Below are 23,411 nucleotides of genomic sequence, written 5' to 3'. Positions count from 1 at the left end.
TCTAATGTCAACTTCAACCAGCACCTTTGATTGGAAAAAAGTATTAAAATGTACGCTGTGTTTCAGTTTTTAATTACACTTTGAGTCTGCATACCCACCAAGCATCAAGCACACTCCCTGAAACACAGTACATTATAGTTCAATGTGCAAGTACCATTGCATCATATGGCATTTTGATGGGACATGAGTTTTGCTACCTTATCTATTGAAGTCTTTGTCTCAGCTTCACTGCTTCAGGAAGTTGCTGAGCAAAGAGAAATCATTTATAATTATTATCTGGGGAGACACTTCAATGTCCTGTGAGAGATCTTTATCCATAGCATGGCAAGTACCTCAACCCTCAATGATGAGAGATACAGAGATTTCAAAGAGGAAAAAGCAATAGTTTAAAAGTTGAAGAACTCTAAAAGATGAAAAGAAAATTTTCTGAAAGTTTGGCAGGTCAGTCAATTTCTTTGTAATTGCTAATGAAATACATGGTTCGATGACTGGGAAATGTACTATTTAATACTCTCAATATTACCTGCAAATTTCAGTCTTAGAATATCAATTTCAAATCTTATTCCCATCCATCTATTGTATAAAATACTAACATCACTTTATTTTTGCAGTTGAATTGGCACTGAAGTATTGCCCTTAATGCAGTATCAGATGAACAGAATTTCCTCCAACTAAACATTGAAAAGATCAAAGCCTTTGGTCTATGCCACAAACTTATTCCATTGGCACAGATTCCATTCCTCTCCCTGGGAAAGACTGAAACTGCACCAGACTATTTGTAACACTGGTGTAATATTTGACCTCAAGATAGATTTTAAACACATATGCATACCATGACTAGGATGATCTATTTTCATCTCCGTAACTTTGCCAACTCCACCCTGCCAAAGCTTATCTGGTGCTGAGATGTTTATTCAAGCTTGAATTACTCCTAGATTTGACCAGACCATTGAATTCCTGGCCAAACACCTTGCACATCCTCTTTAATCTTGAGTTTATCAAAACCTAGTTGCGTTTCTGCTACCAAGTTGCAATCTCCCCTGCCCACTGATACATGTTGACTCCTTGGTCTGCTGCACAGTGATTTTAAAATTCTGATCTGTGTTTTCAAATTCTTTCATTGTCTCACCCTTTTGTAACCCTGTAATTTCATCCAGCCTTCCAACCCTCCAAGGTTTTTGTGTTTTTCACATTCTGGGCTCTTGAAGATCTGAGAATTAACTGTTCCACCATTGGAAGCCATTCCTTCAGTTGTGTTCTGCCTAGAGAAGGACAGATTCAGGTGTGTGGCCCAGATAAGCTTTAAGTACAAGCAGACAAAACACAAGAAACAAACTGAATGATTTGCAGGCAGCAATTCAACTTGGTAGTCTTTTCTGAGAAATGGCTCCAAAATAATCAGAACTGGAAGCTGGATATAACAGGCTGTAAGGTCTTAAGGAATGAGTAGGGAAAATGGTAGAAAAGGCATATTTCCATTCTTTGTAATTAAAGATGAAATTATTTCATGATAATCAAGGAAATAACCAGAAATAAGCAGGCAAGGGAGACTCTGATTAAGTTATTAGAAAAGGATTTAAAACTCCAATGCAAGTTCTGCATAAAACACTTGTAGCAGCTGTGGAGTGATGCAATCCATAAATGCAGACTTTGGTCAAGTGCACTCAGTATAGTTTTCTGCAATAGTGTGTCTCAGAGCCAGCAACAGATCTGTGCATTTTAAATACAGTATTGAGAATGGAGTCAGATTTATCTTACAATAATTTTTGAACATATATCTAATAGTTATCATATGATTGATTTAAATGTAATGTTCATATGAGAGAAACATAAAGCAGCTATCTAGATTCTAGGTTTTGCTTAGTTTCATAAGATGATATTTTGCTGTTCATGGTAGAATGGGTAAAACAACACAACATCAAAGCAAGGTGTTCAAAAACTAACTTGGTATGGGTACAGAACATGTTTATATCTCTCTAAAGAGACGAGATCTCCAAGTGCAGAAGAAAACAAATCACAAATGACAAAAGAGATAAGGGCCCACATAAAGGATGTCAATAGAAAAGCAAAAGATGGCACAAAACCTGCTGGCCTGGAGAGTTATAATGGTAAAGAAAAGGTGATCCACCAGCCAGTATGAGTCAGAGAAAAGGGCATGTAGTGGATCATTGCAAAGAATAGTAAAATTAACATTAAAAAATCCAAATATGTCAGGAAAAAATGAATGAACAGGAGCAAAATGAGTCCCTTAAAAACAATGATAGCAAAAATGAAAATAATGTCAACATATTGATTAATTATTGTGTTGGCATTTACAGTGCAGAATGAGAATTAGCAAACCAAATAATTCAGATGGAATTTGAGGAAAATTAATATAAGATTACTAAGTAACAGTAACGAGGGGTATGATGTCACAAAAGAATCACAAGTTCCCAGGACCAGATGGTTTTCTACAGTCTTTTAAAGAAAGTACATGAAAATATTACAGATGCTTTAACTATAATCTTCCAAAGTTCTTTAGAAACTAAGTTCTCTTAAGTGGCATTATGCTATTTGCATAACACAAGAGAGGGAAGCCAGCAATTACAAACCAGTCAGCCAAGTATCCATTGTTGAAGTTCATATTTAAGAATAGTGTGACTAAATACCATGAGAAAATAGCCCAGCTAACATCAAAAAGCTTATAGAAGTTATGGAATCATATTAGACAATCAGTGAACCCATCAGCATTAAAAAACTGTAATTCATGTGGTGCTGATTTATACTGAAAAAGGGTTTCCTCCTGTATACTTTGGAGGTCATCAGCTGATGCTACCTCACTGTTATAAAAATAGCCTGTTTATAAAAAAACAAAGATTCTTGTCAAGCTTCATTCAAACATTGTTTGTTTTCTTTACCAATGACAGCTGCCAATCTGGCATGTTTGATAACATTTAGAAAGAACAAGTGCTAGCTTTGTGTGGACTCTGTTATGTGCTGACCTCAAATCAAGGCTTAATGAGGACAGACAGGAAATGGGGGAGGGGGCTTGCAATGAACAGTCAGTGATCTGGTGGCCAAAAAGCAAATACTTGGAAATCTGAGCAACAGGAAATGACTTTCTTGGAAGCTGTCGATATTTCTGTAGAATTTGGTAGTAAAAGATTTCATTGCTTTGCATGTCAATTCAGTGAAGCAGGAAAAACAAAAGGGCAAAATGACTCGACTGCAAAGGCTAGTTGGAAATTATTTTTACACCTGTGAAACCCATGGCCATGAAGAGAGATGTTAAAGGGCACTGTCATCCTGGTAAAGCAATCAGAGTATAATTTTGAAAGCACATGTGGAATGATGTAATTGATGTCATATATGTCTGCAAGAGCTCTTTTAAAGTAAAATGGTATAAGAAGAAAATCAGTTTCACTTCACATCAGCTGTAAAGTAAATATAGTGCAAATGCAAAATTGTGGCAGACCAGTGCTGGAGGAAAGCAAATTGAAATTCCCTGAGCAAATGCTCAATCCCTATATTTTGATGTTAGGTTAAGGGTTAATATCCAATTAATGTCACCTAAGTTTGCATTATTATAAAGCTGAAACTGCTCTTCATCAATGCTAAGCTAATAAAATAAATATATCCAATAAAAGTTATAAAAGAATTGAAACAAAGTTGATTGGCTTGTTCAAGTTACAATATTATGTGGTGTCAGGCTATAATTAGATTTGGGAGTAAAGCAAAATGGACATTATTGCATGGGTGATCCATTATTTGTTCCACCTGATCTTCAGTTCCATTGACTTTATTTAATTGATGCTAAAAGCAATTCCATCTGTTTTGCAACCCTGCCCAAGTCCAACTTCATCCTCGTATCTCTTGCAGAATGAACTGTTGGTTGGACAATACAGCAACAGTGGATATATTGAAACTATGGTTTAAATGACTGACTGTGCCCCAAATGTCCATGGAATCTAACAAACACTTTTCAAAAACAATTCATCTCAGCTTGGCTTTTATTATATAATGGCAATAAATCGCTGCTCGCTTGTCAATTCAAGCTGATGTAAGTTCTCACTACAGGGGAAATACATAACATCAAGTTGTAATAAAAACTTAGTATGGTTTCATATAAGATTATGGGGTAGAAACATTTTAATTTGATCCTTGGAAAGAGTGAAAACTTTGGTAGCTATTCTCTGTTTTAATCTTTTCCTGATATCCGTCTCTATTGAAGCATGGAGACACAAAAGACTGCAGATGCTGGAATCCGGAGCAACAAACAATCTTTTGAAGGAACTCAGCGGATCGAGCAGCCTCTGGGGCGGGGGAGGAACTGTTGATGTTTCAGGTCAAAACCCAGTATCATCTATTGAAGCATGACCAAAGGCAAAGGCAAAGGCCTTTAACTATTAAGAAAAATAACTTCACAATTAAGGCCATGAAAAAGAATATCTTTTATTGCAAAGAGTTGAGTGACAAGAGGATATTGTAGCCAGGGTCCTATACACTTTCAGGTTCAGATCTAATTGAATAATTTAATTTGACAATTTATTCATTTGGTTATTTGAATGTGTTTTCTTTTGGCAATATAATACCAGGCACAACTGTCCCATTCACCATTTCACTTTTCAAAAGCCTATTGAGCCAGATCCTCTTGCTGGTAACTATGTAGGGAATCATTGGAAATGTTCTTCTCATTGTCCAACTCATCTCTGACTTATGCTAGATGTCAAATGCCAACACTTCTGACCTTCTGATCTGTCACTAGATGCACAACTTAATCGAAAGAGATACAGGTCATCCCCAGGTTATGAATGGGTTCCTTTTTTACAGCCATCCATAGGTTGATTTTGTCCATATTTTTGACTATATTGTCCATATATTTGGAAGGTATACAAAATCACTTGGTAAGATAATCATACTTTCACTGTATTATAATGAATAGCATTGATGAGAACCAATTAACATGAACACTTATTTATTGTCTTCCCCTGCCTAGTTACAATGGTACAGAATCAGGATGTCCCACGCTAAATGGCTGGTTTTGATGGGCTTGAAGTATCGGTGGATGTTACATTGTTTAAGAGGGTATTGTTGCACAAGTATGGTGTCTGATTACTGCAGGGAGGTTATATGTAAACAGGCTTTTGTTTCAAGACTGTTTCTGGTTTGAATTTAATAATTCAACAGCAGGTTGAGCAGGTTGAGGGAACTCAGCCTTTTCTCCTTGGAGAGACGGAGTATGAGGGGGGGACCTGATAGAGGTGTATAAGATGATGAGAGGTATTGATAGGGTAGATAGTCAGAGGCTTTTCCCCAGGGCTGAATTGGTGGCCACAAGAGGACATAGGTTTAAGGTGCTGGGGAGTAGATATAGAGGAGATGTCAGGGGTAAGTTTTTTACTCAGAGAGTGGTGAGTGCATGGAATGGGCTGCCGGAAATGGTGGTGGAGGCTGATACGATAGGGTCTTTCAAGAGACTGTTAGATCGGTATATGGAGCTGAGTAAAATAGAGGGCTATGGGTAAGCCTAGTAATTTCTAGGGTAGGGACATGTTCGACACAGCTCTGTGGGCCGAAGGGCCTGAATTGTGCTGTAATTGTTCTATGTTCTATGTTCTAATATTTATGGGAGCTCGTTCATATTACAGGTGTCCATAAGTCGAGTGAACATAACCCAGGGAGGACCTATATAGAGATGTGCTGAGCTGAGGGGCTGGATACACTTCACATCTGGCTCCTTGGTAGTATGACTCTTATTTATTTTAGCGTTTTTGTTTTCAATTTCCTTTATTTACTAATCTAATTGTTCCAATTAATTTCTAGGATGTTAAGATGTTTCAAACTAAACATTTTTAAAATAATTTTTATTTTTTAATTATTCAAGCCTATTTGAACTGCTTTTAATTTTCTCTGCTTTTCAGAGAAATTAAAAAATTCTTTAAAAGGCTTTGACAGCAAAAAGGTTTCAAAAGGCTATCAGGGAAATCTGGGGTCAGGGCTGGAGGAAACACTTCCACTGTCTTTCAGGTGGACACAGCCTCAGAAGGTCAGCCTGGCTGCTTTTAAATGCCTTAGGACAGTTTCCTTCAATAAAGAGACTATAAAGATACAAGCTACTACTGTTGCTTTGCATAATAAAAACACTAAACCACCATACAAAGTGGGGTTTTGTTTTCAGGAGCATTCTATTGGTCCTGTTATGTTTTCAGGAGCAATCTATTGGTCCACCCTCAGATTGAGCCTAAATCCAATTTATTAGAAGGACATACTCTGGTCCTTTCCTCAAAAAAGCTCTCCAGTTTTTAATTCTACCCCCAGTAATAATCCATCCTATATTTCTGTTATCATCTGAAAAAAAGTCTCTGGTTATCTTTTATTTCACCTGACAATCTTAAATTTCAACGCTATCTCACAGATCCAATCTGTCAGGTTCAATCTGACCTCTGGAGCCGTCTGTGTGGAGTTTGCATATTCTCCCTGTGACCATGTGGGTTTCCTCCAGGTGCTCCAGTTTGCTTCTACATTCCAAAAGATGTGCAGGATAGTAGGTCATTTGGAAACTAATGTGCAGGTGAGTGGTAGAATTGGTGGGGGGAGTTGAGGGGGAATGTGGGAGACTAAATGGAAATATACAGGATTAGTGTAAATGGGTGCTTGATGGTTGGTGCAGACTCGATGGGCTAAAGGGCCTGTTTCCATGGTCTATGATTCCACAAGCTAAATTAAAATTTTGGATATCTAAGAATCCCCTTCAATCCTTCACTTCTAGAGCAGATAACATTTTCTTTCAACTCAAGCCACTAAATTTAGATATTTGTCCTCCATCCTGTACTGAGCTCTCTCAAAAATGCTATATGGAACTTTCAAAAGGAACAGGTGGTGTACATGAGGCACAGCATATCAGCTACTCATTATTCACTCTGCCCAGTTTTCATGTGGGGCTTATAATGAATGAGTGATGTACCACTGCAGATTTTATACCCCTGCTGACCTTAAATGTTCCATTGTCTAATTCCTTTCTGTGGTACAGATACCCAAACATGTCACTAATGTAGTATTTTTACAATGGCAATTGTTGCATGAATTATAATAATTTATTATTATTTATTTGTATTTTACCTCAGCAATTTAGTGATAAGTGTTTTTGCTAGAAATCCCATTACTGGAAAAATTAATATATTTCTGTAGTGGTTAGCATAACGCTTTACAGCGCCAGTGACTCGGGTTCAATTCCGGCTGCTGTCTGTAAGGAGTTTGTATGTTTTCCCCGAGTCTGTACGGGTTTCCTCCAGGTGCTCCAGTTTCCTCCCACATTCCAAAGGCATACGGGTTAGGAAGTTGTGGGCATGCTATGTTGGCACCGGAAGCATGGTGACACTTTGCGGGCTGCCCCCAGAACACTCTATGCAAAAGATGCATTTCACTGTGTGTTTCGATGTACATGTGAATATTAAAGATATCTTATCTTTCCCTCAATAACAGAAACAAACAAGCCTAAGATCTGCAATTAGATATAGTACAGTCAGAAGCTAGCAAAGCTCTGTCTACTCAATCCTTAAATATGCCATAACCCAGGTCAAGAAAAACACTATCTATTGCACTTGCATGATAATTTCTGTTCCCACTTTAGACACCCTCCAGAAGTATCTAAATGAGACTATCAATTTAATACCAAATTATTGGCAGCAATGCTCTCTGAGCCTTCAATTGTTAATTGTTGAAGCTTGGCTCAGCTCACTTCACACTATTAGTAGTGCAATCATTGAGTGATACTGACCTTACAAATTTGATCCAGGTCCTTGAGAAAGAAGGGTGCAATATTAATCATTTTGGCAACAGGATCCCATAAAGTAATGTTTTAAATTTCTATTGTATTATCTAGACATGCAAATTGTTTCTTTTCTTCACTTATTTTTTTCGTCTTTGAGGCGGGAGGCTTCATTGCAATTCTCTGAAACCCACTCTCTAAGCTGGCTAACCCTTTGTTAGTCAACACTTTCATGGAGTTGGATTGAATTCTCCCTCTTCCACATTTTCATTGATAGCAGAATGAGTGGCACTCAAACAGCACCAATGGCAGGTCAATGGAGGAAGCCCACAGAATAAGGAAAGACTAAAAGGAAAGCAAGCACTAAAAGTTAATTTAAATCTAATTATTACATTGATGCTGATGGCAATGAGGTAGATTAAATGAAACAACCACAATAAACACATAAATAGTTTCAGATAAAGCCCCACTCATTAAATGAAAATAAAGTCTAAAGCCATTTCACAGCATACATGCATGGGAAATCTTACCTTACACATTCTACACTAATTACCATATATTATACATCTTGTTATACAGTAGATCAGTTTAACAGGCACGAATGTGTGTCACTGTAATTCAATGTGATGTTAAGCAAAAAGGATTTAAAAGCTATTTCCTTCAGTGCACAGTAGAATTAAGCAAAACTTGAGCATGACTATAATTTGTAATAGTAAAAGGCAACAGGAGGTATCATTTTTGGTTCTACTACTTCCCCAAGAGAAAATTAAAGAGAACATTTGTGACTGATGACATGGTTATGAGCCGCCCAGAATCCGCAAGGCTTTTCTTTTCTTTTTCTTCCAGCCTTAATGGTGTTTAATAGGTTTTCCAAACCTACAGAAAAAGAAGGGGATGCTGATTTATAAGAGTCCTGTTCAATTTTACTAATGGGCAAGTCTTGGCAGATTTGGGAATATATATAGGTCCTATTAAAGTTCATACCAGCTTATTACAGAAATCAGCTTTGTCATAATCATTGCTGAACTTTACAGCTCTTTTACTTTAGTGCCTTATCCAAACTCACAGAACCACAATAGGAAATGGTTCACAGGAGTCATCCATCTTCTCACCTTTCCCAAATCAGATTCTTCAAATGACATTTTAAATTATGACAGCAGCAATTCTGCCTATTGGACACACCTTTAAAAGTGGGGAGGCTTGGGCAGAGAGGCATCACTTTTGAGCTTGATCTTGCATTTATCCAACCTACTGTACATGCTTCCTGAAAGATCACTGGATACCAGAAGTAGGAACACTAGGTGAAATGTAGAAAAAAGGGGTAAGTGCAGATCAGTACAATGGTCAGCATGGACACTCATGGCACAGTGGCAGACCAGCAGAGTGGCTGCCGCACAGCACCAGAGGTCCAGTTCAATCCTGACCTCGGGTGCTGTCTGCCTGGACTTTGTGTGTTCTCCCTGTGACCACATGGGTTTCCTTCAGGTGCTCCACTTTTTTCCCACATGTCAAAGACGTGCAGGTTGGTAGGTTAATTGGCCATTGTAAATCCACTACCACCCGCCACCCCCCCCCCCCCTTCAGTGTTCAGATGAGTGGTAGAATCTGAGGGGAGTTGATGAGAGTGTGGGGATAATAAACAATCTGATTAACATAGGATAAGTGTAAATGGGTGCTGGGTGGTGAGTTTCCAAGCTGTATCTCTCTTTATGATGTGACTTTATGTTGGACTGAAAGGCCAGTTTCTGTGGTGTATGTCTCTATGATTTACCCCCTCCATTGCTGAGGAATGCTGAGGTCAATTGCAACATCTCTATACTGTTCAGCTAACTTAAGGCAATGTTGACTATAGCTTGATGGCTTTTGTGCATCAAAAGGGTGGAAATCACTGTTGTGAGCTCTGCCGAACTTTATGTTTATTTATGTGGAATTTCTCTGCTCCAAGGAGAGATTGGATAGGCTGGGTTTGTTCTCACTGGTGCATAGTAATTTGTAGGGTGATCTTAGAGAGGTATATAAGGTTATGAGAGGCACAGATAGGATAGATCATCATAGTTTTTTTTCTCCCCAGGGTAGGGGAGTCTAAAAATAGAGGTCATTGGTTAAGGTGAAAGGGGAGAAATTTAAAGGAGATCTGAGGGACAAGTTTTTTCACACAGAGAGTGGTGGTTATATGGAATGAACTGCCAGAGGAGGTGGTAGACACAGATACAATTACAATGTTTAAAAGGCATTTGGACAGATACTTGGATAGGAAAGAAGTAGAGTGATATGAATCTAATGCAGGCAAATAGGGTTAGTGTAGATCGGCAGTACAGTCGGCATGGATGTGTTGGCCAAAGGACCCACCTCTGTGCTGTACAGCTCTATGTCTCAATGACTCTCTTTCTAAATGGAGATATTGACAGTTATTAATGTCCAAATTAACACACCTGACAGAAGAATGAGAGACAATTGAGTAGTTTGTCTGCTCATATTATCAGCTGTAATCTTCATGTTTAAACTTAATTTTACTGCCTGATCATGGAGTCTTACAGTATAGAAACAGGTCCTTTGGCCCACCAAGTTTGTGCCAACCATCTACACTCATCCTACACTAATTCCACTTCTATTCTTCCTGCATTTCCACCAGCACCTCCCAAACTCTACCATACATCTACACACGATGGGCAACTCACAGTGGCCAATTAACCCACCCAGTCACATGCCTTTGGTATGTGGTAGGAAATTGGAGCACCTGGGGAAACCCCCACAGTCACAAAGAGAACACGCAAACTGTACGCCGACAGCACTGAGGTTTGGATTGAGCACAGGTTGCTGGACTAGTTGCATCAGCTCTACATGTTGAACTTAAAGGAAATGGAAGTCTTGCACACCACCAGGCACACAATGTTAGTGTAGGGTAATGTCATGCAGAGCATATTATGCCATTGCTCTCTTTCCTTATACACATAATGTGACTTTGTTAAATAATGATTTTGTTTTAAATGGCGTTACCTTGGAATAAAAATAAAATCAGGAAGGATGGCTGGTTTGAGAGATGTGGAGACAGCAGACAATGTGGTTTACTCACAATTCCATAAATCTATTTCTCCATGTTACCTATCATGCCAGATAGAGCAGGAGATGGAGAATATGGCTGAATGGACCCAAATGGATATTGCTGTGCACTTTATAATAAAATGTAAAACATGTCAACCAATCCCCAATTAGGCAGAGATTACACAAGTAAGAGAAGGAGACTGTATGGCCTCTCTGGCCTGCTCCACAGTTACAAAAGTGAGTGGTTGAGCTCCTCAGTCAGCTCCTCTTACCTGCCATATCCCATATCCTTTGATTTCTGTAGTGCCCCAACATCTATCAACAATCATATCTTCTAAGACTGACAGTCTTTTCTAGTTTATTCTTCACTGTAAACATCATATGCCTTCATTTTGTTATTTCTTTGAAAAAGAAGCAGACAGAATAATATTGACCTTCTGACTCAGACTCTCAGTTTATTGATGCTTTGCTAAAAATACTTTGCCACTTTGATCACAGGCAATTTATATTAGATGTGACTGTCTGGTATAACAGGAGCATAAATCCAACAGATTTTCTGCTCCTGGAGGAAACAATATATAGGCTGAGTTTCATTTGTTGATGCCAGAGCATCAGGTGACACAAAGACTGAATGTGGCCTGTGCCGTTTAACATCACCAAAACCTCATTATTCTTGTGAGAGGGAGAACAGCTGCAGTAACCACAGGGAATGCTGTTCCCCAGAGTTGCTGAAGGAAAATGCATAAAAAATATATTTTAAAGGGATGATGTGCCATTATAGTTTTGTCCCTTTGGGCACTTGAACCATTTCATTTGAAATACTGGTCTTAAGATAAAAACAGTGGCACATTTCTGCAGCTGTGTCAATTTGTACCTAGTATTATTAAGTTCATGTGGCAGGAAAGGATTAAAATAATAATTCTAGTATCTTGTGTGGCAATCAACTTCGATACACATTATGGCACTTCTTCAAACCTGTATCGTACATTATCACCAGTAGGGATATTATTATCCAAACTTAAACCGCCAGGCCTCATTTTAACTCATCACTCAACAGCTGTATTCTGATAGCCCTTGGACTGATAAAAAACAGAGGGGTATGTCATCAGGGTTGCTCTAATGTTTCTCCGTGTTTGATAAATAATGATGTGCTAGTTGGTGTTATTATTCAGACCAGTGGAGCAGTAAGGGGCAACTTTTATTAAAAATAGAACTAAAATATTAACAAGACTCATGATATGATTTTTTTGTGATGGCAATTAGAAGATTAGTTATATCAGTCTGGTTTTGACTAACTAAGATGATGGGAATTTATGTACAAATGCCAGATTATCCTATGGTTTTGGGGGAGGCCAAATTTTAGCCTGGGGGGAGGGAAGGGAAACAGCTTGCCATTGTGTTAAAGGTCACCCTAAAGTCCAGCCAAAGAGTCTGGCCAATACTGTGGGTGTTCTTGTGACAAGTCATCAAGAAATGGTCCCGTGGAGATGCCACAGGCTCTTTGTAGTCCCAAGAGTCTGGGCAAAGCAGTATGGTCATCTCGCTAGTTTAGGGTCATTTGGCATGTGTCATCCTTGTTCCTGTTGCTCTTCCTGGAAAAACTTTAGGACAAGAGGTCAGCTGACACAGGACCAATAAGGTTATCGATCCAAGGACATAGGGTTAGAACCCATTTGTTTTTTTTCAAGTGACATGTAACGTAAACTATGGCTCATGCTATTGCTATGCGCAGCACTCTGTAATGTGTTGATCGCAAACTCATATGCTTCATTGTGGCCTCATCTGCAAACAATTAAAGCGCTCTGGTCTTTTCATTAACCTTTTACGTAGCTCTTGTCTAATGCTGCCCACATCAGTCCAGCACAATTCTGTCTCGTCATTTAGCTCATATGAAAAGCACAGATATAGCAAAACGCTAAACTAGAATTGACTGCTATTCCAGTAAAACCACTTATGTGAACACTTGATATTAACAAACTCCTTGTAAATTCCATTGACACTTTTTTTTAAACAAAGTTCCAATTTGTTTCTTAAAGGCATGTTATATACAAGACTGCTTATAGTGGAGCAATTGCTGGTCTGTTCTGCTGTGGCAAAAATATGCACATTGTAGTAAATACTTATTCAGTTTACATACAGTGATCTGCTTTTAATTAGCCCTTTACAACAGTATTTATGCAAAAATTATATATAGAATGTGCATGCTTTTATTTAATCAGGGAACCTAGGGAACATTTAATATTCTTTCCATGGTCTATTTTGACATTGGTGTAGTTGCTGTAGTCAATGCCGAAAGGACGATATTTGCTACTGATCTTGAAAAAATTGCCCACAAAGACTTAATCAGCTCAAAAACATCCATTTCCTCAATTCTGACATGCCTTTGAGTTTGGCGCCACCTGTGGTGTCCAGCCATAGTACAAAGAGCATGCAAACTAATGTGCTAATCAGATCATAAACTCTTACTGGCAGCAAAGCAGGAAGTAAAAAGAAGGAATCATAACTCACATTTTAACCATTGTACAGGTATTGAAATGAATATAGCTGCAATTAGGTTAAGCGACAAATGAAACTATGAACTTCAAAAGATTTTTTTTGTTATTCCACATATCATGCAATGTTTAAATATTATTCTGATGGAATGGGACTTTCCACTTGTAACATTTGAATTTTAGTGCCAGTGTTTGGTCAACATAATTAAAGACCCTGTCAATCCAGATCAAAGAAGGTTTAGAATTTTCAACGTTTCTGATATTGAGAATACATTAACATTTGAAGTTCATTTCAAATCATTCTGTTGAAGACAGGGAATCACAGTTTCTGGATTTTCATATTTAACTTCACTTGTGTGGAGCCAGAAGTTACTCCTAGTGTTATACCAAAAGTGAACATTTGGCAGTGGTCCTAAACTTGTGGGTGCAATGACAGTTATCAGTGTTAGTGTTTTAATCTGACAGATTGCCTACTATAAAAAACTATGGGAATGTCAAACCAGAAATGAAAAATTTATTAAGAATATAGTTGCAATATGCTCCCTTCTTCCGAATACATGGCCAAAAGTACACAGGTAAAATCCTTGCCTGAGTAAATTATTTACACAAAGTTCATTATTCCACTCAACTAAATCCAGTCATCTTGGCTATATGTTCATAATATATAACTGATCAATGATCTTGTAATTCAATAATGTTTGAGAACCTTGCAAAAAAAACTGATGGTTGAGATTTGGTGGAAGTACTGAATTTCGTGTCTCTTTTACTAGTGACAATGTTAGGTGTCCAAGATGGAGTCTATGGATGCACTACAAATACATCTCAGATTGACTAAATTCATAACATGACAGGTTCAAGCACTTTTATCACTGAGTCCAACTAGCAGAACTCCAGAGGCAGCCCATCACCTACCCACCCTAAATCCAGTAAAAGGTCCAGGAGTCAATGAGTTGTTTGGCCCTAAGGCACGGTGATGTAGCGAGCCAAATTCAGGTCATCACAAGAATTCAGGTGGGCCAAAGGTTGGGTCTGCAGGCACCAAGAACACCTAGATCTGAGAAAAATGTGGGGCTTGGAAAGGTTCAGCATTATTGGCAATAGGGTTGAAATAGCCCCAGAGTTGTAACTTATAAGTTATTTTTAAATCAATAATTTTAAAAATTGTACTATTCTGAGGCATTTTCAGCTCTATCACCAGTAAAACAGGTTTGCCTAGGAATTCATTCCAGTTGATCGTGCCAAACATGCTTTATGGTAGTATCAGCACTTCCTACTCAGCTTCCAAAATTCATTCCATCAGTTTCATTGGAGAACATTTCAAAGGCACTGCACAATGCACTTACATTATCGCAATATTGGTGCCATGTAACAAGGATAAATTCCGAAACAGCTGAAGAGTGGACAACTCACATTCAGATTATGGCCTAACATGATAATTATGGTCCTCTGTATTGGATTGGTTGGTTCATTATTGTCACATGTATGAGATACACTGAAAACCTTTTGTTTTGCATGCCATCTAGACAGATCATGCCATACATAATTACATCAAGGTAAGTAAAAGAAAACAGAATGCAGAATATAGTGTCTCAGTTACAGAGAATGTGCAGTGCAGGTGGACAAATAAAGTGAAAGGACCACAGTGAAGTAGATTGGGAGATCAAGAATTCATCTTTTAGCGTATGAGAGGTCCGTTCAAGAGTCTGATAACAGTGAGATAGAAGCTGTCCTTGAGTCTGATGGTACCTGTGATTTATATACTGAAAGTGGGCTACAACTTGAAAAAGGCAATTTTTTCAATCAAATTCTTACAGATGCAGGAGCAAACAAGGCATCACTATTCATGAAATGTTTTCTAACACTATTTTCAGGCTGAAAACTTTTCCCGAATATTTATTGTGGTATTAAACTCAGCTTAATACAGCCTCAAGGTCAAATACTTCAGGTGTGTCACTCATCTAGTGGCAAAGCTAGGACAGGAAAGGAAAATAAATCCATAGATTATTTAATTGTGTCCTTGAAAAATTGTTAGATCAATTTAGGTCAAGTGCTGCAGATATTAATTATATCTTGTATTTTTCCAAAGAGATGTTTATTACATAATACTTAATCTTACTAATGAGAAGTGATTACGCAGTTAAGAAATATTTTTGCTTATATAGCCAGGTGGAATATGAACTAATTATACTCTATAGTTATTCTTGTAAAATGTTGCTTTACATCTCAGTTTAATCTAAGTTCCTCCCTGAGCATGTTGTGGGTTTAAACACAGCTATAAAGGCCAAAGGTTCCAGGTTGGACTTCTGATCTCTGCTGTGATGAGTTGAGTTCAGTGGAGGAGTGGGCTAACAAAACTGACATCATTAAACGTGGACTAGGGGTGTGAAAATCAAGCCAAGGTTCCATTTCTTAATTGCTATTCATTGATCCCTGCTGGAAAATGGTTGTGAGTGAGCATTGGGCTGATGTGGAAAAGTGTGGCTAGTGATGTGAAAGAAAAGGAGAAATAACTTTTGAAGCTAAAGGTGAACTCACACCATAACAAAGTCTAAATAAAGGAAGGTTGCAAACACTTACTAAAGTAAATAACTAATTAGACCCAAACTCCAATATTTACTTTGAGGCTTGGGTCAGGAGGTATGGTTGATGGGGAAGAAGAGAGTCTGAGATCAGAATTGGGATGTTGATGATCACAGGGACTGAGAGGAGGCTGAGGTAATGGGACAGATTGAGAGTTCAACTTATTGGGCATTGAGAAAATATTCCTGCTCCTTGTAATTCACAAGCAGTTCTGTAAATTTACTTAAAGTATATATAAAACGAGAAACCCAGCTAACATCAATTATCATGAAAGCAAGATAGAATTTCAGTGACTGAACCCTATCAATAGATTGTCAGCCTGCCCTTCCATCCACATTGGCTAAAGCCAGAAGAAACAGGTTGAGGATAGGTTTGAAACATATAGATATCTTTATTAGTCACATGTACATCGAAACACACAGTGAAATGCATCTTTTGCGTAGAGTGTTCTGGGGCAGCCCGCAAGTGTCGCCCGCTTCTGCTGCCAACATAGCATGCCCACAACTTCCTAACCCGTACGTCTTTGGAATGTGGGAGGAAACCGGAGCACCTGGAGGAAACCCACGCAGTCACGGGGAGAATGTACAAACACCTTACAGACAGTGGCAGGAATATAGCAGTTTTACTTCACACTTGAACCGGACCCACCCATTCTTGAGGATTAAAATTACCCTCTTTGGTTTGGTTCTGGACACCAACTGCTTGTCTATGACTACTGACTTGTGTTCAATATGGTATGTTATGATAATAATTTTTTCAATGCAGAAGCTGTCAGATTGAGTAATGGCAACTAAACATGGCAAATGACTATTTTTAAAATGTGATGATTCAATTCCCACTAGACTAGAAGATGCCCTAAATGTTTTCTTCCCCATAAATTAGCACTGACTGAAGAAGTATAATGACCTTACAAAGCACGATGAATCACTGTGTACTTTGACACAGCCCTCGTGATCATTTTATTATATTTAGATACTGCTGCATCCTGGTTTACACATGGAAAGGAAAAGTTATGGGGAGGTGTTGATCTTACAGCTGAAAGCAAAGGTTCTGTCCTTCAAGAGCACATCACTGAAATTCAGGCACATGATATTCTAACTGATTAAGTGACTGGTCAGACATCATTCATCTCATGTATCTGTGTTTTCCAAATGCACTAACAGCAAGTGAGGCTCTTCAACTGAGAAGTAAAATTATCCATACACTTGAAGAAAATTTCTTCCGTAAATCACTCTTCCTACAAACCACCTCAGCTTGGCTTTATTAGGAGCAATCTCAACTTTGAATCAGAATAGGGCTACCAACATTGTACTCAAACAATAAGAGACAGGTTGTATATGTGCATGATTGTGGGCTTAGATGCAAGCCTCACTGTATACCAGAAGATCCTAGAAACAAAGGCTCAATGGGCCAGACTGTCTCTTGTTACTGTAAGCACTTCATTAAATGATATTACAGAAGCAAAAGAACAAAAAGAAAATAGAATACAGAATTTGTCAGTTAGCCATTCCCGAAATCTGACAATTTCTTGCAAAATCTCAAAGTGCATGATTACATTCAGAGGTAAACTCTGAAGGCACCACTCCAGGCTATACAAAAAAAATATAAAAGCTAAGTTTTTTTCCCAAAATGTACACCGTTCACACCTTCTTGTCAGAGGACAAACATTTCACACTTCACTAATTCAGGAAGCTGGATACATTTCCTCCCTGTCCAGCTTCAAAAAAGTGTCCTTATCTGGGGTCCCTCAAGTTCATGTAAATGTGCCCATCTCTAACAAGAATAAAACATTGAAGAATGGGTGGTAATTTAAAGAATGTTACCGAGCATCATGCTTGTAACAGTTCTATAAAACAGCTCCTTGAAATTGCAGTTGGTGCCAACAAGAAACCTGTATCCAACAGTGCTGTATCCCTTTGTTATACAATGACAGACGTGAGCCTGCCTGTACTGTACAGTGATGCTATATGATGACAGATCTACTACAACCGTACATGTTACAGTGCCTAAATGGTATCCACCCACACTGCATCTGTTATAGTTACAGGTCTGCAACTGCCTGTACCTTACCCTGGTGTTATACAACAGAGTTGTACCCATGAATACTGTACCCCCCCAAAAAAAAACTGTAGATGCTTTAAATTTGAAATAGAACAGAAATGCTGGAAATACTTAGCAGGTCTGACAGCACCCGTGGTGAGAGAAAACTTTCATCATCAATCTAAAAAGTTTTCCCTCTCCCTATCCATTTCCAGCTCTAAACTTTGGCACCTGATACTGGTGGGCACAGATCTCATGCCATTTAACATGTGTACTGTACCAGGGCAACAGACCTGTGCCATCAGTATGGTACATCGCAATTTTAAGCTGTATAGAAACCTGGCCCAGAATATAGATTCAGGCTTGAGTGAGTAGCAGGTTCCAAGCCTCATCTCCTCCTTGATGCCAGTCCCAAAGTGATTCTGGGTGCCAGGTCTATCTGTTGCTTGGTGTCAGTCCCAGTCTAGGCCTGTCAGCAGTCACGGTATGATTCCCGCTGCCAAGCCCAGTGCCTGTCTGGAATTGGAGGAAGATCGAATGAGCCACTGCCACTCTATGGCATGTTTAGTACCACTGACTGGGGATGAGTTTCTAGAGAAGGGGAGTTCTATCAATATTCAGGCCAACATTCTCCCCTCAACTAATATCTTTAATGCAAATTAACAATGCAAAGAATCTTATTGCTATTTAGGAGACACCATTGTGAATAAAAAAGCTTCCACATTTGTCTAAAAGAGCTCCAATTTCATTCTGTTGCATGCAAGTTCTTTCAGGTGCCTTGAGATCTCATATGAAGCTATATAAGTTTGTTCTGCCTTTCCAAAATTTGCTAAATTTTCCCATTATCCTTTTTGTTTCTATTTTAAATGCTTATGTGAGAATCATGGTATTTCTGAATTTAGGTAGTGGTATAAAACAGGAAATATTGATTCAGAACTTCATTATACATTCTTCTGGTTTTAATTGCCATTGTCAGTTAAAATTACCCCACCAGCTCTTGGTAACACATAAAGTGACTGACTCACGAAAGAGAATGAGTTTATAGCTTATGGCAAAGAACTGTTCCTGACTTCATTAAATCACAATGAAATATTACAGTAATCACTCAAAAATCTTTAGTACACTTAAACATTATTAAGGTGTATGAAGAAAATCTGATAATGATAACAAAGAAATTGTATTTCTTTAACTGCAGTGTATTAGAAAGGTTGTAGGACTCTTACATTTTCTGCCATGTATTAAGTATGAAATTAAGTTCAATAATGAAGTCAGGACTTGTACCTCAAACCTTCCCTCTGCTGCTAAAGATGATCACAAGGAATTGCTACTTATCAGCTTATCCCTGGCAGCAGGCCCACATGTTCATTGTTCATGAGTGAGCACAGACAGTAAATATTAACTACTGGACTCATCATAACTGAAACTTGGCCTTTAATCTGCAGGGCAGATATCATCTATATTGCTCTCTTTAACAAAATTGTATGTGCATTCTCCAGTGCAGTCTACAGATAATGACCAGGAGATATTTTAATGCATTTCTTCAGAAACACATGTGAAATGACAAGGTCTCCAAGCCCTTCAGACTGTCAGCTAATCGTGCAGACTGAAAACATTTCAGGGTATAAATTCATTCTCTGTTCTGTGCAATAAACATGCAATGTAATAGTGTATGTGCGTTGATCTCCATTTTGGAAAATTGGTTCCAATGATTTCAGTTTCATAAGCAGACTTCAATGTGCACATATTGGTGCAATATGAACTTAGTGCATGCAACCAAAGACAGATCTTTAAGTCTAAGTAACTCTAGGCCACACTGCATAGTGAAAGCGTGCGAAGCTTTAATTTTAGTTTTTACTATTTAGAGTATGCCTCATTAAAATATGATCAAAATAATATTTAAAACTACAAAAGTTGGGGTCTGTATTACTGGTATGATTCCAAAGTCGGATAGAAGGGAAATATGTTAAACTTAACTATCTGTACCACAATCCCTCAGTACCACAGAGGGAATTAATAACTTTCCTGTTGCACTAGCTACTAGATTAAAACAATCTAAGATCAGTCACTTTCAATAAAATTTACTGTTATGTACCATCACATGAATAGCAACTATCTACAGAGCACTGACGGGTGTCTCGTCAATATCAGTTTTCAACAAGAAAATATAAAAAAGATACATCTGTGAGACACTAGCATCAGAAGAAAATATCCATTTATAACTGATGCAATTATGTGGCAATCAATGGATCATGGCATTACTTCAAGAGCAGTTTAATGAGTGAAATGCAAAGTTTTATTGCAAGAAATAAGGAACAAAGGTGGAAACTTCTTCGCAGATCAACCATAAGAGTGGAAAGAACAGCATGTCACTATGGGAATAGATCATTTCTCAGATAAAGGTTTCATACTTTATTCATCCTTTATGCTATCAAGACCTACAGTCCAATATTTCCTGTTCCTGGTATAAATAGACAGCTCTTGAAAAAACAATGTTACTCTTAGAGAAAAGGTTGGCAGCAAATATCAGCCAAATGGAAAATCATCAAATTATTTATAAAATTTTATAGATTTCTCAGTGCAAAAGCATCACCTGGCGAGTAACATATTTATCCTGATCAAAAATAAATATTTCAGCTGTATTAAAAAAAATTCTCAAATCAAATGGTAAGAACTGATTCCTGACTGACCAGTTTTTCGCAGGGGGAAATCATCCTTTGTGTTCTGAATCCCTGGCAATGGTTGATTGTAAGACGGAGAAATTCCACTCTGGGGTGGTGAGGTCTGGTCCAGTGAAGCATGGTGGGCTCCCCTGCCACAGATACAATGAACAGTACATGAATACAATCACGTTAAAGGCTCTATAATAAAATCGAAATACAATCTCGCAGGTGACTGATTTCACATTGAGTTTGAGAGAGTTTTACTGTATCAGTTATATACTTCTATCAGTATGAACCAGTTGGATTATCATGAGTTAGACTTATGGCATATTTCCTTTCCTATTATTTAATGGTGTGTTCTTTTCTTGCTCCAATCCTTCCTATTTTTCATATTCCATTTACATTAAATGGGTTATGATCAAACTAAGAGATGATTGCAACCTATTTAAAATTTGAGGAAATTGAACTCAGACTTTCTGTTCAGCCTAAAAACAATTTTCGTCTCAATCCTGACCTTCACTCAAAGGTCTCCAGCACAACATTCCAGACTGTTTCAAAGTTGTCTCAGCATCAGATAAAGGGAGTGCAGAAATGACAGCAGGGAAGGAAGATATTCAGTGTGCCCTGTGTCAGTCCTTGGTGCCAACTTAAGTGAAGTAATTTATATCAATCCCTTTTCATTACCATTTATCCATATGCTTTCATGTGCTTTTCTCCCAAACAATTTATCTAATCTCCTTTTAAATTCAGTTACAACTCCGCAGTCTACATAGTTTTGCTTTGACAGGCTCACCACCGGAAGCCAGCCTGATTGACAGACTTGGCTCCTAGTCTGGCAGGGAACACTCCAGAGGAGACTGTGGCCACAGCTCATTCACATGCTGCTGCTTGTTGGAGCACTAGAGGAGGGTCTAATTCCTGAACTGAGGGAGGACGGCTGGAGATATGACCTGGAGGAGGGTGCCTAAGGGGTTGGAGGTATGCAGTTGCTTACAGGACTGCGTAAGGAAACACATGCCTTCTCCTCTAAGCTGTCTTCACCTTGCTTCTGCAGCCTGCTTTCTGGAAGCCTGGGAAACACAGGCAGCTCAGATTAACTCTGTACATCCGGATACATTTTTAAATGGACAACCCACAGCATGGGACTGCTGATCCCACCTCTACCCAGAATTGGACTGGATGGAGGCAAATTAGGGTCAGGCATGAGACACATAATACTCTAACATCTCACTTGATCTCAACATATCCCCCTTTGAGGTTAAAATTCAGCTCAGTACATTACAGAGGAGTCAAAAAATGAAAACTACTGAAAACAATCTACTAGTTATTCAAAGCGGGAACTGGAAGTATGCAAACCAGTTATGGCAAGACTGACTGAACCCCAAAGATAACCAACCCATTAGTACTTTCAAATGTCCCAAAGATGTGGTTCAGCACGATATAAATCCAGAACCTTTTCACAAACTGTCAATTTTTGCAGTTGGTAGGTCTGTGATAAGGATAGGGGGAGGTTCTGGTGATTGAAGTGAACAGTTAGTGGGGTAGATATCAGGTGTCTCAAACAGTGGCGGTGAGAGTCTGGAGAAATTTCAATTAGGAGGGATCTGACAGTATACTGTGTAAATTCTTTGGAAAATCTGACCATCTGGCCATGCTTCTACTTCCTGCATACAAGCAGAGACTGAAGAGTGCGGAACCAGTGGAGAGGACCATGAAGGTATGGTCAAGTGAGGTGGAGGAGTGTATGCAGGATTGCTTTGAATCGGTGGACTGGACCCTATTCAAGGATTCATCAACCAATCTGAATGAACATGCCACGGTAGTCACCAACTTCATTAAGACCTCCCTGGACAAGTGTGTGCCAACAAAAAAATATCGGGCCTTCCAAAACTAGAAGCCCTGGATGAACCAGGAGATTTGTAGTCTGCTGAGGGCTAGATCTGTGGCATTCAGGACTGATGATCCAGACACCTACAAGTCCATGTACGACCTCAGGAAGGCTAATGCTAGAGCGAAGAGGCAATTCTGGATGAAGCTGGAGACACAAACAGATACTCAACAGCTGTGGTAGGGCTTGCAAGCCATCACTTTGTACAAGGTGAGATCAAATAACATAAACAGCAATGGCGTATCATTCCCTGATGAGCTTAAATCCTTTCACGCACACTTTGGGAGGGAGAATAATGAAACACGAGTCCCCACAGCACCTGACAACCCTGTGATCTCAGTTTCTGAGGCTGAAGACAGAACATCCTTCAGGAGGGTGAACCCTTGCAAGGCGTCAGGTCCTGTCAGCATACCTAGTCGAGTGCTAAAAACCTGCACTGACCAACTGGCTGGAGTGTTCAGGGACATCTTCAACCTCTCATTTCTGCAGTTCCCACTTGCTTCAAGATAGCAATGTTTGTACTGATACCCAAGAAGAGCAGGGTGACCTGCTTCAATGACTACTGTCTGGCAATGCTTACAACCATTGTAAAGAAGTGCTTCAAGAGTTTGGTTATAGCTCAAATCAACTCCTGCCTCAATAAGGACCTGGACCTGCTTCAATTCACCTATTGCCACAGTAGGTCTATAGCAGATGCTATCTTGCTGGCTCCCAACTCTGTTCTGGACCACCTGGACAACCAGAACATGTACGTCAAGCTGCTGTTCATTGACTACAGCTTGATGTTCAACACTATCATCCCCTCAAGACTTATCGTCAAGCTCCAAGTCCTGGGCCTCTGTACCTCGGTCTACAACGGGATCCTCGACTTCCTCACTAGGAGACCACATTCAGTATGGATGGGAAACTTCATCTCCTCCTCACTAACCATCAATATAGGCACACCTCAGGGCTGCGTGTTT

General features: G+C 38.9%; 1 protein-coding gene across 3 annotated transcripts in view; it reads right to left on the bottom strand.

Moving 5' to 3' along the window:
• LOC127570330 (histone deacetylase 9-like) overlaps positions 1-23,411 on the bottom strand; it is a 476,207-nt gene that overhangs the window by 141,034 nt on the left and 311,762 nt on the right. For all 3 annotated transcript variants that reach the window (XM_052015776.1, XM_052015777.1, XM_052015778.1), the window contains exon 7: positions 20,589-20,710. In XM_052015776.1, the coding sequence (XP_051871736.1) occupies positions 20,589-20,710 (122 nt within the window). The remainder of the gene's footprint in view (positions 1-20,588; positions 20,711-23,411) is intronic.

Source organism: Pristis pectinata, chromosome 5, assembly GCF_009764475.1.
Source record: "Pristis pectinata isolate sPriPec2 chromosome 5, sPriPec2.1.pri, whole genome shotgun sequence".
Classification (NCBI taxonomy): domain Eukaryota; kingdom Metazoa; phylum Chordata; class Chondrichthyes; order Rhinopristiformes; family Pristidae; genus Pristis; species Pristis pectinata.
This window is presented reverse-complemented; position numbering and strand designations above follow the sequence as displayed.